This window comes from Monodelphis domestica, chromosome 1, assembly GCF_027887165.1.
Source record: "Monodelphis domestica isolate mMonDom1 chromosome 1, mMonDom1.pri, whole genome shotgun sequence".
Lineage (NCBI taxonomy): Eukaryota > Metazoa > Chordata > Mammalia > Didelphimorphia > Didelphidae > Monodelphis > Monodelphis domestica.
Genome location: NC_077227.1, coordinates 290649694 through 290664806, shown reverse-complemented (window position 1 = coordinate 290664806; position 15113 = coordinate 290649694). Strand labels below are relative to the sequence as shown.

General features: G+C 35.8%; 1 protein-coding gene across 4 annotated transcripts in view; it reads left to right on the top strand.

The window, feature by feature from the left end:
• Window positions 1-15113, top strand: part of BRMS1L (BRMS1 like transcriptional repressor) — a 211102-nt gene that overhangs the window by 53090 nt on the left and 142899 nt on the right. For all 4 annotated transcript variants that reach the window (XM_056811028.1, XM_007473251.3, XM_007473250.3 and 1 more), the window contains one exon: window positions 6751-6841. In XM_056811028.1, the coding sequence (XP_056667006.1) occupies window positions 6753-6841 (89 nt within the window). In that variant the 5' untranslated portion in view covers window positions 6751-6752. The remainder of the gene's footprint in view (window positions 1-6750; window positions 6842-15113) is intronic.

The window sequence follows — 15113 nt, the reverse complement described above, 5'->3', positions numbered from 1 at the left end:
CTGATGCCCAAAAGATTATTATATCATATATACCATTTGACCCAGTAATGCCACTACTAGTTCTACCCAAAAGACCAAAGAAAGAAGACAAAGATGTATATGTACAAAAGTATTTATTACAACTTGTTTTGTGGTGGCAAAGAATTGGAAACTGAGGGGATTCCCATCAGTTAGTGAATGGCTGAACAAGTTGTAGTCTATGAATGCAGTGGAATATATTGCTGTGTGTAAGAAATGAGGAAAAGGATAGTTTCAGAAAAATCTGAGAAAACTTATATGAACTGATGTAAAGTGATGTGAGGAGAGCAAGGACAGCAGTTTATATAGTTAATAGCAAGATTATAAAGATAAATTTAAAAAGCTTAGGAGACCTTTTTTGAATACTCATATTAAAATATGCCCAAAGAAACCATTTCGATCAACCAAATCAAATACATTTCTGTGTTGTTCGGTCATTTTCCGGTCATGTTTTACTTTTCACGATCCCATTTATGTTTTTTTTTTTGCAAAGATATTAGAATGTTTTGCGTTTCTTTCTCTAGTTCATTTTACAGATGAAGAAACTGAGGCAAACAGGCTCACACAACTAGTAAGTATCTGAGGCAATATTTGGACTCAGGCCTTTCTGACTCTAGGCCCAGCACTTTATTTACAATACTACTTAGCTGTGTGGTTATTGTGTTACAGTCTTTGATATTTATATTCTTTAAAAAGCTTTATGTTATGGTATAGTCTTAATTTTTTGTTATATGATATAGAATTATATCATTTTATTGAATAGGTTATTTACTTTGTAATTATGATAATATTGAGAAAAAGTTGGATAAGAGGACAAAACTAGGAAACATTCCTTGCTCTGAAGGAACAATATTTAAATGGATACGTATGAGATAATTTGAGGAAGAAGATAGTACTAACATTAGGGGAATCAGAAAAAGCAAATGAGCTAAAACTGGAAAACAACTAAAGCTCTTAAAAGGTAGAGATGAGGAGATACTGTAGCTAGTGGAAGGGCCACACAAATGAAAGATGGCTCCAAGTTTTAGGAGTATTGTGAAATCAGTCTGGAGAGATAGGATGAGGCTAAACTGTGAAGAAAGGTCTAGACTAAACTAGAGAAAATAGTTTGTTATTTTGTCCCAAAGGCAATAGGGAACCACTACAGATTTTTGAGCAGGGAATTAACATGATCAGACTTATGTTTTTTTATTATTCTTCTGGCAACAGTATGGAAGATGGATTGGAAAAATAGAGTGGAAGTAGGGAGACCAATTTACAGGTTATTTGCAGTAATCTATTAAGTGTAACTTATTTTTGATTATCAAGCATTTATTTTTTCTACCTCTCATTGCCTCCCTCCCCCATTGAAAATTAAATAAAAAACAGAACCCCAAATATACATAGTCAAGTAAGACAGCTTCCTGTATTCCATATTCAAGAATTCTTGCAATAATCTAGGTAAGAGCTAAAACCAAGATGGTAGCCATTTGAATGGATTAAAGAGGACAGAAGCATAAGATGTTATAAAAATAGAGTTGTCAAGATTTGCTAACTAAATATGGAAGTAGAGTTGGGGGAGGAATAATCAAGGGATGATTAATAAGTATAATGACTTCAATTGAAATAGACAACTTTTTAAGAGTCAGATTTTATGGGAAAGATATTTTGGACATGCTTAGTTTAAGATGTTGTGAGATGTTCAGGGAGAGATGTAGGCAGTTGGTGATGTTGGATTTCAGGAGAGTGATTAGAACTAGGTATATGGATTTGGGGATACTCTGCCAAGAGATAGTAATTATAAAATCACCAAGTAAAAGAATGTAGAGAGAGACAAGAAGACAACTAAAGGCAAGAGCCTTGGAATGACACTGAATAATGGGTGGGAAGCAGATGATATTCCAGAAAAGGTGATTGGGAAGTGAGAACATAAACAGGTTGTTAAGGGTGGCCTTGAAGTTAGCATTATTTATTAGTTTATTTTTGTGTCAGAACCAAATAAGTCATTAAACAGTTAACAAAAGAAAGTTTATTTAGTTAGCCCTAACATAGCAAAACTATGTAACATGGATTCATGGCTAGCTTCTGTAGATGAGATCCTCTTTGAATGGAAATGTGTCTGGTCAGTAAGGCAGTGCAATGACATGTGTGGTTTTCAGACATCTCCTAAATTAAAGAAGCCTTAACACCCTTAGGGTGGAACCTTTTATGCCCCAGATGACCAGGAAGCCATGTCAACACAGCTAGAGGCTTCTCAGGAAGCTCCATTGAACATTATGTACCTTTCAAGGAGGTGAGTCTTTAAAGTTTCCTTTTATTAGCTCATGTTTGGGGGCAAGGAGTTGAAGGGGAAAGATTGGTGCTTTCATACTCCACCTCCAGGTGTCAGATCCTAAGGATCTTTTGGAAGACTTTCCTCCATTTAAATGCTTTCAAGGCTTTTATTAGGAAATTACTTATTATTTTATCCTGGCAAAGGCAATACTAAGAAAAAGAATTACATTGTTCTCTCCAAGAAACAACATAAAAAAAGAAGAAAGGAAAAAATGTGGGAGAAAGCAAAAACCAGAAACTCTTCAAGATTTTCTGTCCTTATTCAGAAGGACTAAGTTTCAGACTGCAATGATATGGTCTACCTGGTAGGTGATGAGAAATCTTTGCAGTTGACAGTAGGTCTGTCTCCCAAGGTGGTGACAATGAGCTAGAGCAACAGTACCAGGAATATTAGGAACATAGCACAGAGTGATTACACTCCAGGATAGATTCTTCTCCTGATTTAAGGTAGTGTCTGTGAGCAGGAGTAGCACTAGAACATTAGAACCACAGTCACCTGATGACATTCCTAGCACAGCCAACAATTCTTCATCTTGCATTACCAAAATTATCTGTAGTACAGTGGCTAAGAGGTCATAAGCTTTCTTGAATGCTGCCTATCTTTGGATTTGAGTAGATATTGGGGCTCTTCTAGTACTACCACCCACTTACTATTCCCTGGCTCAACCACCAAAACCTCCCCCTTCCTGAGAGGCACATCAGGGGAATGATATGAAATCTTTGCTTCTTTGAAAGTCTCTGCTTAAGAGCTCTTTTCTTCTTTCACAGGGTCTAAATAAGGACTCTCCTTCACCCCCATCCAGGGTCTCAGAATTACCCCCAAATGGAGGTTCTCTTTTTTCCTAAGTAAATATATATTTAATATTACTAAATAATAATGGTTTTCATCTTTCTCATAAAGCAAAATAAATGTCTTCCAGTAATACCACACTTTACTCCCCCCAAATCCTTCTTGGTAGGAATTATTTGAACCACCCCAGAGGAAAGGTAGCTTGCCCATTGAGAGGGCTCCTGAGGTGGTACAATAGAGTCTTTTAAAGAAGGAGGCAAGTCCTTGAAACCAATTGTAACTATGTCCCAAAACAGTCTGATCTTAACAGACTTCTTGGAGCCTGGATCCTAGTAACAACTAGTCAAAAGAACTCCTTTTTCCAGGGTAGCATTGCTTTGTTAGAGACCTGGCTTCTGGGAGCCTGGACATATGACTTTGGCAGTCAGGTATATAATGATATAGTGGTGATTATTAGCAGGGTCAACCTCTTGCCCCAAAATGAGAGACTGCCTTTTTGCCAGTTGGGGAAGGTTGAGGACCACTTGGGATTAAATGGCTATTTAGACTGATATAAGAAGCCTAGTTAGGCAGGAATAACTAGCTGACTTTTGCTTAGGGTGAATCATATGGTCCTGTGGCCAGTAGAACATGGCATGACAGCCCCATTGTGCTCATAGTGGCAATGGATGAGCCCACTCCTCAACCTCTACTGTTCTTTTAATGGCTCTTAACAGGAACCACAAGCAATTGTATGCAATGAGAGACATTAACAGAATTTCTCCATTGGTCCTAATTAAAGAGAGGAGAACATTTAATTGCCCAGTACTTTATTTCTCAGGCCCTAAATCATGTGGTTAGCCTCCTATATACTGCTCAGGAATCAGTATAGATGAAGCTTCTTTTCTGCCTCTTCCATTAGGACTTTTTCACATGAGAATAATGCATCTTGGAACTCTGCTCAATAGGAGAACTTGCCAGGACTTCTAGCCTCAGTGGGCCCCCTATTTCAAATTACTGGTTGAAGTCTTTGAGGTCTTTGGGCTTCCCTTTTAATTTGGGAAGTGAATGTCAGTAGCTAAATCTGGACTGTTCCTGGAATCTTCTGTGTTTTCTCCACCTATTCTGTTCTATAAACTTGACTGGATATTTCTAGGACTGAATTCTTCCTTTTTTTGTCCTTCATTTATTTCCCTCTAGTCCACTGTAAACTACCAGGTGACATATGCCTTCTTCATGGGGGTCATAGACTTGGAGGGGGATCTTATATAACAAACATAGGATACACCAGAAAATCAGTGTATAGGGGAACTATATGGGACAGAAAAATTCAATTTCAGGGCAATAGGTATCCCTCAGTGTCTTTCCCAAGCCTAAGGTATTCTCTATATCCCCATCCCATTCAAATAATTTAGGGAAGTGTAAAAAGGGCAGATCATGGAGGGAATAGAGTATCATGGGTTCTTAGGAGTCATTTGTGTAGGTCATTTTGTCAACCTTTATGCGTATTACTGTGGGAAGGGACAAATGGTAATCCTTAGAGTTTCTGAACTCTCTCAGGCAGTTAACAACAAACAACAGCAAATCACAGAAGAATGTAAACTATTTCTTCACTAATGATGCTCTTTGACTTTCATTGCACTGTATTTAATAGTCAATAACTTTATTTCTACTTTGTGAATGTTCTGTTCTCATCCTTCAGTCTTAATACACCAACATACTGCAGGATGGTCAACAACCAAGAAATACTAGATTTGGGGCTTTATTTTCTTAGCACCCCCTTTTTTAACACTTACTAAGTTAATCATTCGGGTTGAGCCTACTCACTGTTACACTGAAAGAACTCCCTATATACCATTACAAGGGCCTCATTTTTGGTTATCCTTCAGTCACTTCACTTTCCAGATTGGAAATGCCCTTCCAACTCAACCAATATTTTGTGCTTTGCATCAAAGGGAGCTCTTACCATCTCCTGAGCTGATATATTATATGTTCAGTATGAGCATTTATACCTAGGAAATTGGCAAAGCTACAAATCAAAGTTTGGTTTATTGTTTTGTTGATAAAAATGTTAATTATGTAGATTAAACTTAAAAGTTTATGTGAAAAAATTTTTAGAGAACCCATTGTTAAACATTGACCAGCATACACATGCTTCAAGGCCATCTCATCTCATCCTAATTACCAACTATATCAATTGTTAAGACAAGGCCTGATGATATATTAGAGTTTATTTAACTCTAATATAGCAAGGATATGCAAAAAAAGGATCCAGTAGTACTTCTGTAGAAGCAACTTTTGACTTGATATGAAAATGTGCCTGTTCATTAGGGTAAGATGAGGTGAATTGTGTCATCTTGAAGCATCCAGGAAGTTAGACCTTGCCCCTCCACCCCACTTCCAGTTTGCCTTGGAAATTTTATGCTTCAGGTAAACAGGAAGCCTTTTCAATATAGCAAAAGGCCCCATTAATAATCTCTATCTAGGGAACTTTAGTCATGCCCCACCACTAGGCCAGTTGAGTCCTGTCTTTTTTGCTTTTCCTAATCTATGAATCCATGTTGGGGGAGGGGATCAAGGGGAAATTTTGGTAGGTAGATACTTGTGCTGTTATCTGTTATGTAGGTGAATAACCAAGAGGTGAGTAATTATCCTGGAAGTCAAAGGAGAGATTTTCTAGGGTGGTTAGTAGGTTGAAAAAAAATGCTGAGTCAAGAGGGCAGAGGAAAGATTAAGAAAAGGTAATTCTATTTAACAATTAAAAGAGGATTGGTAATCTTGGAGAGAACAGGCTTTGCTAAATGTTATGGTTAGATTGCTAGAGTTTGAAAGTATGTGGGAGCAAAGGCAGTATATTAAGGAGTAATTTGACTCTAAATGGGAGATGAGTAAACTGACCATAGTTTGAGAGAGGCTTCAATGGTGGCTCTGCCATTGTGGATACTCCCTTTATCTATGTGTTGTCTTTGATAATTTATCCAAAAAATTTTATCATATGGTGATGAAACTTTTGACTACTGTGACCAGACTTGTCCTTGAATGATGCACATATGTAATGATCTTCTTGTCAGTCTCCCTACCCCCTGTCTCTTCCAGGTTCAAATATTAAAAAAAAAATGTTGGGCATTTAAAGCCCTTAATAGTCTGGTCTTTTTCTATTATTCTAATCCTAAAGTTTATTCCCCTCCCTCCAGGTACTATATGATCCAGCCATATCAGTCTTGCTATTTCTCATACATCCCCCAAAACTCTCTCTGGCTATTTCCCATATCTGGAATATTCTCTCTCCTTGTCTCCACTTCCTGACTTTATTTCAGACATGGCTTAAACCACATCTGTAGGAGGCTTTTTCTAGTCTATACAGTTTTTCAGGAAAACATTTGTTGTAAATATTGAGAGACCCAGGTTACATTAAAGACTTATGAAGTTTTCTATTTAAAGTTCTCCCATGTTTTAGATTAAAATGCAAAATAGCAATTATTTTTAAATGGAACAATATTTGCTTGTTAGCTTCAAATGAGGTCTCAGCATTTAAACTTATAAGTTTTTAATCTTCTTTACAAATTTCAGTGAAATAGATTATAACCACCTTCTGACCAATTTTATGATATTTCTACCATAATTAGTAATGTTCATGCTTTTATTGACAGAAATGGATGATGAAGACTGTGAAAGAAGAAGAATGGAGTGCTTAGATGAAATGTCAAATCTTGAAAAACAGTTTACAGACCTCAAAGATCAGTAAGTAGTGGATCTACAACAGGTCATTTCCACTGATTACATACAAAAATAAAAGTACAATTAGAATTCTAGGAGCCGAGATTTAGAACTAAATAGACCTTAAAATGACATTATATTTGAATAAATTTTATTTTTACATATTATAGGACAGACTTTCTGTTCTGGGAAGAGGCTGCTTTTTTTTAAAGACCTCATTAGCCAACATAAGGTTTCTCAATTAGGATTTATAAAGCAATGGGTCCCATGTTTCAATGTTGTGAAAAAGTCTTTCATTTGGATTTTACTGATTAAAATGTTTCTCCTATATTACTGCTACCGTGTAGTTTATCTAACCATTAAAAAAAACAAACCAAATCATAAAGATAGATTTGAAACAAAGTAATTAGGATTCCAATCTATCCTGTTCACTATTTCCTTTTTATCTTTTTGAAATTTTATATTTATTGATTCCTTTGTTTTTACATTAAATTAATTTCTGAATATACTCTTTTCTCTCTAACTAGGAATCATTCTTAGAGACAATGATTTTTTAAATGATTTTTTTTAAAAGAAAGAAAAAATGAATTCAGCAAATCCACCCAACCGAATCTGATAATATCCTACAATTACAGCCCTTGCTTCTACGATAAATGTAGGGAATTGCCGTTTTTAGCTTTCTTTTGGTGCCAACTTTGGCTGCTATAATTAGCTGGGGTTTAGTTCCCTTTATTGACAGTGTTCTTCCTGTTTAGTTATTGCATATGTTGTTTTCCTGTTGTATTTCACACTGTATCATTTAATATAAATTTTTCTAAGTGTCTGACTTTTTTTATGTTTATCATTTCTTATGGGACAGTTATGTTCCGTTCCATTCATGTACCAGACATTTTTTAGCCTTTCCCCAAAAGGTATTTACTCTATTTCCAACTTTTTGCTACCACAAAAAGTGCTACTATGATTATTTTGGTGCCTAAAATACCTTTTTGTCTTTGATGTTCTTGTGCCTACCAGTATGTGCCTACCAACAGGGTAAAAAAGAGTAGACATTTTGTTCACCTTTTTTTAGCATAATTTCAAATTGCTTTCTAGAATGACTGGATCAATAAACAATTCCAACAGTGTATTAGCATGTCTCCTTATAGTACCCATAGCATTGAACATTTCCATAGTTTTAGCACTTACACCTTGTGTGAGGTAAAAACTGAAGAAAGTTGTTTTGATTTGCATTTATTTTTTAAAAAAAATTATTGATATTTTCTGTTTATTATTTTATTATAGTTATATCCCAAATATTCTTCCTTTCCTGGAGTGTCATCCCAGGTGATAAATAGTGTTTTTTTTAGAGGGGAAAAAGTTAGTACAACTGAATAATACATTAAAAAGTCAGAAAATAATATATAATATATAATATCTGTGGGATAGACTAGGGATGTCTTCTTTGTTTTTTTTTGTTGTTGTCTTTGTTGTCTTTGTAGTCCTTTTTGATCATTATAAATTTGTTTGTTTGTTTATTTTTGGTTTGTGGCTCAGATGACTAAGGGCTCAGACTTTTGACTTCAAGTCTTCATTACCTGAGCACAAAAACAACAAGAAGGAATGGGAGGAGAGAAAAGGGCTAATGAATCATGATAGGCAACTATCAAGGGATTTTTGCTTACCTAAATCAACTGGAGGTTTTCTTCGTACTTACGCTTATCGAATATCATTCTGCCAAGAAAAGTAAATCTTTTTTGTTAATAATTTAATGACCTTTTAAATATCTCATAAACTACCTATGTACTGGCCTTCGTCCAGTCTCAGAATAATTAAAATAGAACATAATGAGATCTCAGAAATGGGGGCTAGGGAAGAAGGTGGTGCTTTTGGTGATGCCTTTGGAAATGGTGGTTCCAGAAAAAAAAAATCTCTAACATTAAAAATGAAAAGGGTTGAATATACTACCAGTGAACATGAAATTAAAAGAATTTTTAGGAGTTATTTTGCCCAATTATATGCCAACAAATTTAACAATGTAAGTGAAATAGAAGAATTCTTACAATGGTATAAACTGCCTAGACTCTCAGAAGAGGAAATAGAGGTCCTAAATAAACCTGTTTTAGAAAAAGAAATTGAATAGCTAATAAATGAACTTCCTAAGAAAAAAACATTGAAGACCAAATGAATTTACAAGTAAATTCTGCCAATATTTAAAGATCAACAATTGCATTATTAAATAAATTATTTGAAATAACAGGCAAAGAAAGAGTTTTACTAAACTCCTATTATGAAACAAAAATGGAGCAGATACTTAACCAGGAAGAACAAAAACAGAGAAAGAAAATTACAAACCAATTTCATTAATGAGTATGGAGGCAAAAATCCTAAATAAATTGCTAGCTAGGAGACAATATATAACAAGATTATATGTAACAACATATGGGATAACCACATGATATTTATACCAGGAGTATAAGGGTTGATTAATATAAGGAAAATGAGGAACATAATAATAAAAGTAACAGAATAATATTATATCAATAAATGCAAGAAAAGCTTTTGACAATATATAGCACTCATTTTATTAAAAGCACTGGGAAAACATAGATATAAATGGATTTTTCCTTAAAATGAGAAGAAACATCTACCTACAAAGTATTATTCATAATAAGGATAAACTAGAAGCCTTCCTAATAAGATCAGGAGTGAAACAAGGATGCACACTATCACCAATATTATTTAATATTGTATTTAAAATGCCAGCAATAGCAATAAAAGAAGAAATAGAAATGGAAGGAATCAGAATGAGCAAAGAGATAATAAAATTTATATCTTTTTGCATATATTATGATGGTTTATATGGAAAATCCTAGAAATCCAACCAAAAAGTTGCTATCAATATTTTAATAAAGTAGGAGGATATAAAATAAACTCATATTTGATCATCAACATCTATATATCACTAACAAAGTAAAGAAGAAATAGATACCCCATTTAAAATAACAATAGGCAGAATTAAATATCTGGGAATACTCTCAGATATTTAATTCTATTTGTATATCTGCCAAGACAAACCTAGGAAATACATGATGTGGAAGAGGGAAATTATAAGGCATGCAAAAGACATGAAGCAATGGCTGGAGGTTGATCAGCTGTCAATCAAAGGACAATTCCATTTGGAATGTTACCAGGAAACAGTTGAAGGCAAGAGCCAATTGCTGACTGATTTCTGGGCTTCTTGGCTGATGGTGGTAACTTTGAAGGAAGAAGCTGGGTTTATCTCTGGGTCTTGGGATAATCAAGTTGGAGGTGGCCTGGCTGATTTGAAGGCAGAAGAAGAAGGACTATTTATCTCTCTCTGACTTGCTCTATTTCATGGTAGTGACTGAATTGCCATTTTCTCTCAATATCCTCAAACCTAAGACTCACTGTAGATAATAGTGAAACCTCCAACCCTCTTACCTCCATCTTTCATCTTTGCCTGTTTCCCCCAATAAACCCTTCCTTGAGATAAAGAAGAGAAGGAGTATTTCCTCTGAAACATCATAGCTCACCTTGAGTGATTTAGGATGCTGAAGAAGAAGGGGGAAGAGGAAATTGAAGGGAGACTGGAAGAGGGAAGAAGGGAGGTTTAGAGAGCGGAGGGTAAGCCAAAAGAAAGATACCTGCCTGATCTATTAGTTATCACTTACCCATCAAATATACTCCCTTCCAAGATTATCTATTACAATGAACACAATTATAAAGCACTTTTTACACAAATAAAATCAGATTCAAATAATTGGAGACATATTAATTGTTAATGGGTTAGAAGAGCAAGTATAATTAACATGATATTCTGACCGAAACTAATCTACTTATGCAATGCCATCTCAATTAAATGACCAGAAAATGATTTTAGTGAATTAGAAAAACAAGAACAAAATTCATTTGGAAGAACAAAAGGTGAAAAATATCAAAGGAATTAATGAAAAAATGTAAAGGAATGAGGTGTCGCAGTACCAGATTTTAAACTATATTATAAAGCAGTAATTATCAAAGCTACCTAGTACTGGCTAAAAAGTGCAGATTAGTGGAACATACCAGATATACAACAGACAGTAGTAAAAAAATTATATTTACCATTTGTTTGATAAAAGTAACTACAGATCCAAGTTTGGGGATAAAAATTCACTATTTGGTAAAAATTGTTCAGAAAACCAAAAAGCAGTCTGGCAGAAACTAGGTATAGACCAATATCTTTCACCATTTACCATGATAAAATCAATATGAATACATGACCTAGACACGAAAGGAGATATGTTATAAGCAAATTAGAAGGACAGGGAACATATTTATCATATTTATGTATCAGAGAGGAATGTATAAACAAACAAGAGATAGATAGCATGGTGAGATGTACAGTGCATAATTTTGATTAAAATAAAAAGGTTTTGTACAAATAAAACTAATGTAGCCACAATAGAAGGAACGCAAAAACCTGGGGCAAAATTTTTGTAGACAGTTTCTCAGAGATAAATATATGGAGAACATTGTGAGATTTATAAGAATATGAGCAATTTCCTAAAGGATATATCAGAAGATATAAGCAGTTTTTGGATGAAGAAATCAAAACCACATATAGGCACATGAAAAAATGTTTTAAATCTTTACTAGTTAGAAACATGCAAATCAAAACAATCCTGAGGTATCATATCTTTCAGATTGGTTAAAATGATAAAAGAACAAAATGATAAATGTTGGAGGGGATGTGGAAAAATGGGGATACTGATACACTGTTGATGGAACTGTGAATTGGTCCAACCAGTTTGGATCTTGAATTATGCCCAAAGAATTATAATAAAACTGTATTTACCCTTAGATCAGAGAAAAAGAAAAAGAACTACATATTCTAAAATATTTATTGCAGCTTGCTTTGTGGTGGCAAAGAACTGGAAATTAAGGGGGGATGCCCATTAATTGGGGAATGGCTAAACAACTTGCAGTATATGATTGTGATGGAATACCACTACACTGTAAAAAAATGATGAGCAGGTTAATTTTTAAAAATGGAAAGACCTATATGAGAATCTGAAAGAGTGAAATGAGTAGAACCAAGAGAACATTATATATACCAATAGAACTAATATTTGGAACAATAATTTGTGAATGTCCATCTCCAGATAAAGAAACACAGAAGACATAGTTTATATATACATTTTTTTAATCAAATGATGCCTTCTCTAGTATGGGGAGAGGAGGGATGGATGGATGGATATCCCTAGGAATTTTAATGTAACCAAAAACAAATAAATTAATAATAAAAAATAAAAAAGAATGGTGGATCCTCCCAGGGAGGCACAAATAAACTGCCAAGAGACACAATGTGAATATGTGCTATGTTTTAAGTAATTAATAGTACCTTGAAGATAATTGTTGTAAATTTTTTTAGGACCTCCACCTTTCTAGGGCCTTCCAGCCTGGTAATTTAAACCTCCTCTAACTACTACCAGAGGTGGGGGTTTTATTCATAATTCAGTTTATATTTGAAACAACCTACAGGGACTGAGTTTATAGGATAGAGAAAAAAATATTTCTGCTATTAGGAAATGACAAATTAAAAAATTATTGTGTACAGTTCTTGGTAAGAATGAATACATTTTTTTTTCAATTGGTAGTGGCCTTTACCTAATTGTCTTAGTGATTCAGGCCTCTTAAAAAGGGCAGCTGGGTAGCTCAGTGCGGGGGCAGCTGGGTAGCTCAGTGGATTGAGAACCAGGCCTAGAGACGGGAGGTCCTAGGTTCAAATTCGGCCTCAGCCACTTCCTAGCTGTGTGACCCTGGGCAAGTCACTTGACCCCCATTGCCTAGCCCTTACCACTCCTCTGCCTTGGAGCAAATACACAGTATTGACTCCAAGAAAGAAGGTAAGGGTTTTTATTTAAAAAAAAAAATAAAAAAAAGGCTTTCCCCAGATTTAAGGGAGTAATATTTGTTGTTAACTGGTTTCCACTGACTTTTTTGAAATAACTCTACAGCTGAGCCAGTACTCCTTAAACCTATAATGTATATGGACATAGGCAGCCATTGCTATGAAGGGCCCTGTAGTGAGAATATAAACCAAGGCACATCCATTTTTAAGATATTGTCTAACAGCTATGCTGAAGAAACTATTTTTGTTTGTTTAAAAAAATGGTATTTGTACAATTTTGTCACAAAACCTTTGTTGTGATTTTTTGGAATATACCATTGGGGGAGGTATTTTAAAAGACAATACCATATTCTCCCCAGGAGCTCAGAGGCATTTCTGGAAGTGGAGATATGGGCACATGCCAATTGCACTCTGTTTGATGAGCAGATGAGGGTTTTATATCAGTTTAAAAAGTTTCCACTCTCACCTCTAAACTGTGAATAATAATTCTCATATTCTCTCTCTATCCCTCCACCTCCCCAATCCTAGTCTCTCTGCTTCTTTCTCTTTTCTTCATTCTTCCTCCTTCTTGCCCCAGAACTAAAAAACAATTCTCTAACCCTACTTAAAAAGTTTATTGCTTGCACAGCATAGGAAATAGAGTCTGTAAGAGTACTAGCCTGTAAGAGTCTGGCTTTGTGGTCTTCCTTCCTTCCTTCCTTCCTTCTCCTTCCTTCCTTCCTTCCTTCCTTCCTTCCTTCCTTCCTTCCTTCCTTCCTTCCTTCCTTCCTTCCTTCCTTCCTTCCTTCCTTCCTTCCTTCCTTCCTTCCTTCCTTCCTTCCTTCCTTCCTTCCTTCCTTCCTTCCTTCCTTCCTTCCTTCCTTCCTTCCTTCTTCTCCACAGCATACTTGCTAGACACAGTAGGGCTGTGGTACATCATACCTTCTACATAGGGAGCTAGGTTTACCTTAGTGGACTGAGTTATGTCCCGCATGCCTGTATTTTAGTGTTTAGACCTACAGCAACATTCTTTCTCAGCAGTGGACAGAAACACTCAGGCCCTAGTACTAATGGTTGACCTACCTTGGTTACAGGGGGAATAGACGACTTTGGCATAATGGGCACCAAGCAGAGAAGAGGGCCCTAATGACAACTATCCTTGGGGGCCAGTAGACAGAGATAAGGACCCTAAGAGCAATACCCTTTGATAATCATACAATTCTATTCTAGGGAAGACTTGGAGGACTAAATGGTGGAAATTTTAGGAGGGATTTCCCCTAACCTAGGGAAAATATGATTATCTGACAGACTCCCAACAGGAGAGAAGAGGCAGTCCCTTAGAGGCTTTACTTATGAAAAGCAAAGACTTTATATTCCTTTCTTCCTCAGTCTCAGGAAAAGGAGATTGTAACTGGTGGCCCAAAATGGGTGGCAGTATAGGATTCCCCCGACCTCTCATGAGGATAATTGACTGTGTAGGAAATGTCATGATGATCTTTGCCATGTCCTAGATGTTCCTGGTGAGATACCCACTATGAACTACAATAATTTTTCATTATGAACTATCTGACTTTGGCCTCAGTTCTTCTTGGGACTCTTCCAGATTCAGTCACTTTTTAAGGGAGTTATTATAGTATTTTATTTATTTTTTTATGTTTCTATTTTCTTCCTTTAATACTTCCTTTTTCAGGCTTCTTTTAATATTGGTGGTCAGGATAGAACAGTACCAGACCTAAAGTCATTTAAGTGGTAGAAGGTTCTCTAGAAGATTGTCAGAGGCCTTACTTACCATCAAGGGGTAGTGTGTGGTAGGAGCAAAGGAGTAGAGTGTGGTAGGAACAATATTTTCATAATTTTTCCCCGTGAAGTTTAGGATGAGGGCTCTCTCAGAGATTTGACTGGTGAATCATAAATAGTGCCCTCAGTGGAACTTGGCTAAATCAACTTAAGGTATCTTCAGTGTCTATCTTTGTTGAATAACATTTTCTTGTCATGACAAAGTAAAACTCTTCTTGCTAGCTGTTAAATCACCTAAGGATGTCTCACTTTATTCTGATGTTGAATTAGAACTACCAAGACACTAGCCTGAGCCAGACCCAGTTCGTGACAGCCAGGCAGTATAATGCATAGACATTCTGCTCTGGAGTTATAGCTGTAGCAAGGCCAGTAAAACACCCAAGTAATCAAGTGTTTAGATAGTCTGAGAGAGAGCCACAGCAAGGGCTAAGCACTAAGACCTACCATTCCATAGTCATAGCAGTAGGAAAAGCCTGTGCAGTGCGTAGTTAGTCAGTGACAGAACCACAAGAGGAGAAAGGTCTAGTACAGTGTCTAGGGAGCCCTGCCAGAGATGCAGCAGGAGACAGGGCCAGAACAATTAACAAGATCTTGTACAGGAATCCTGTAATCAGTGCTATAGGCAACAAG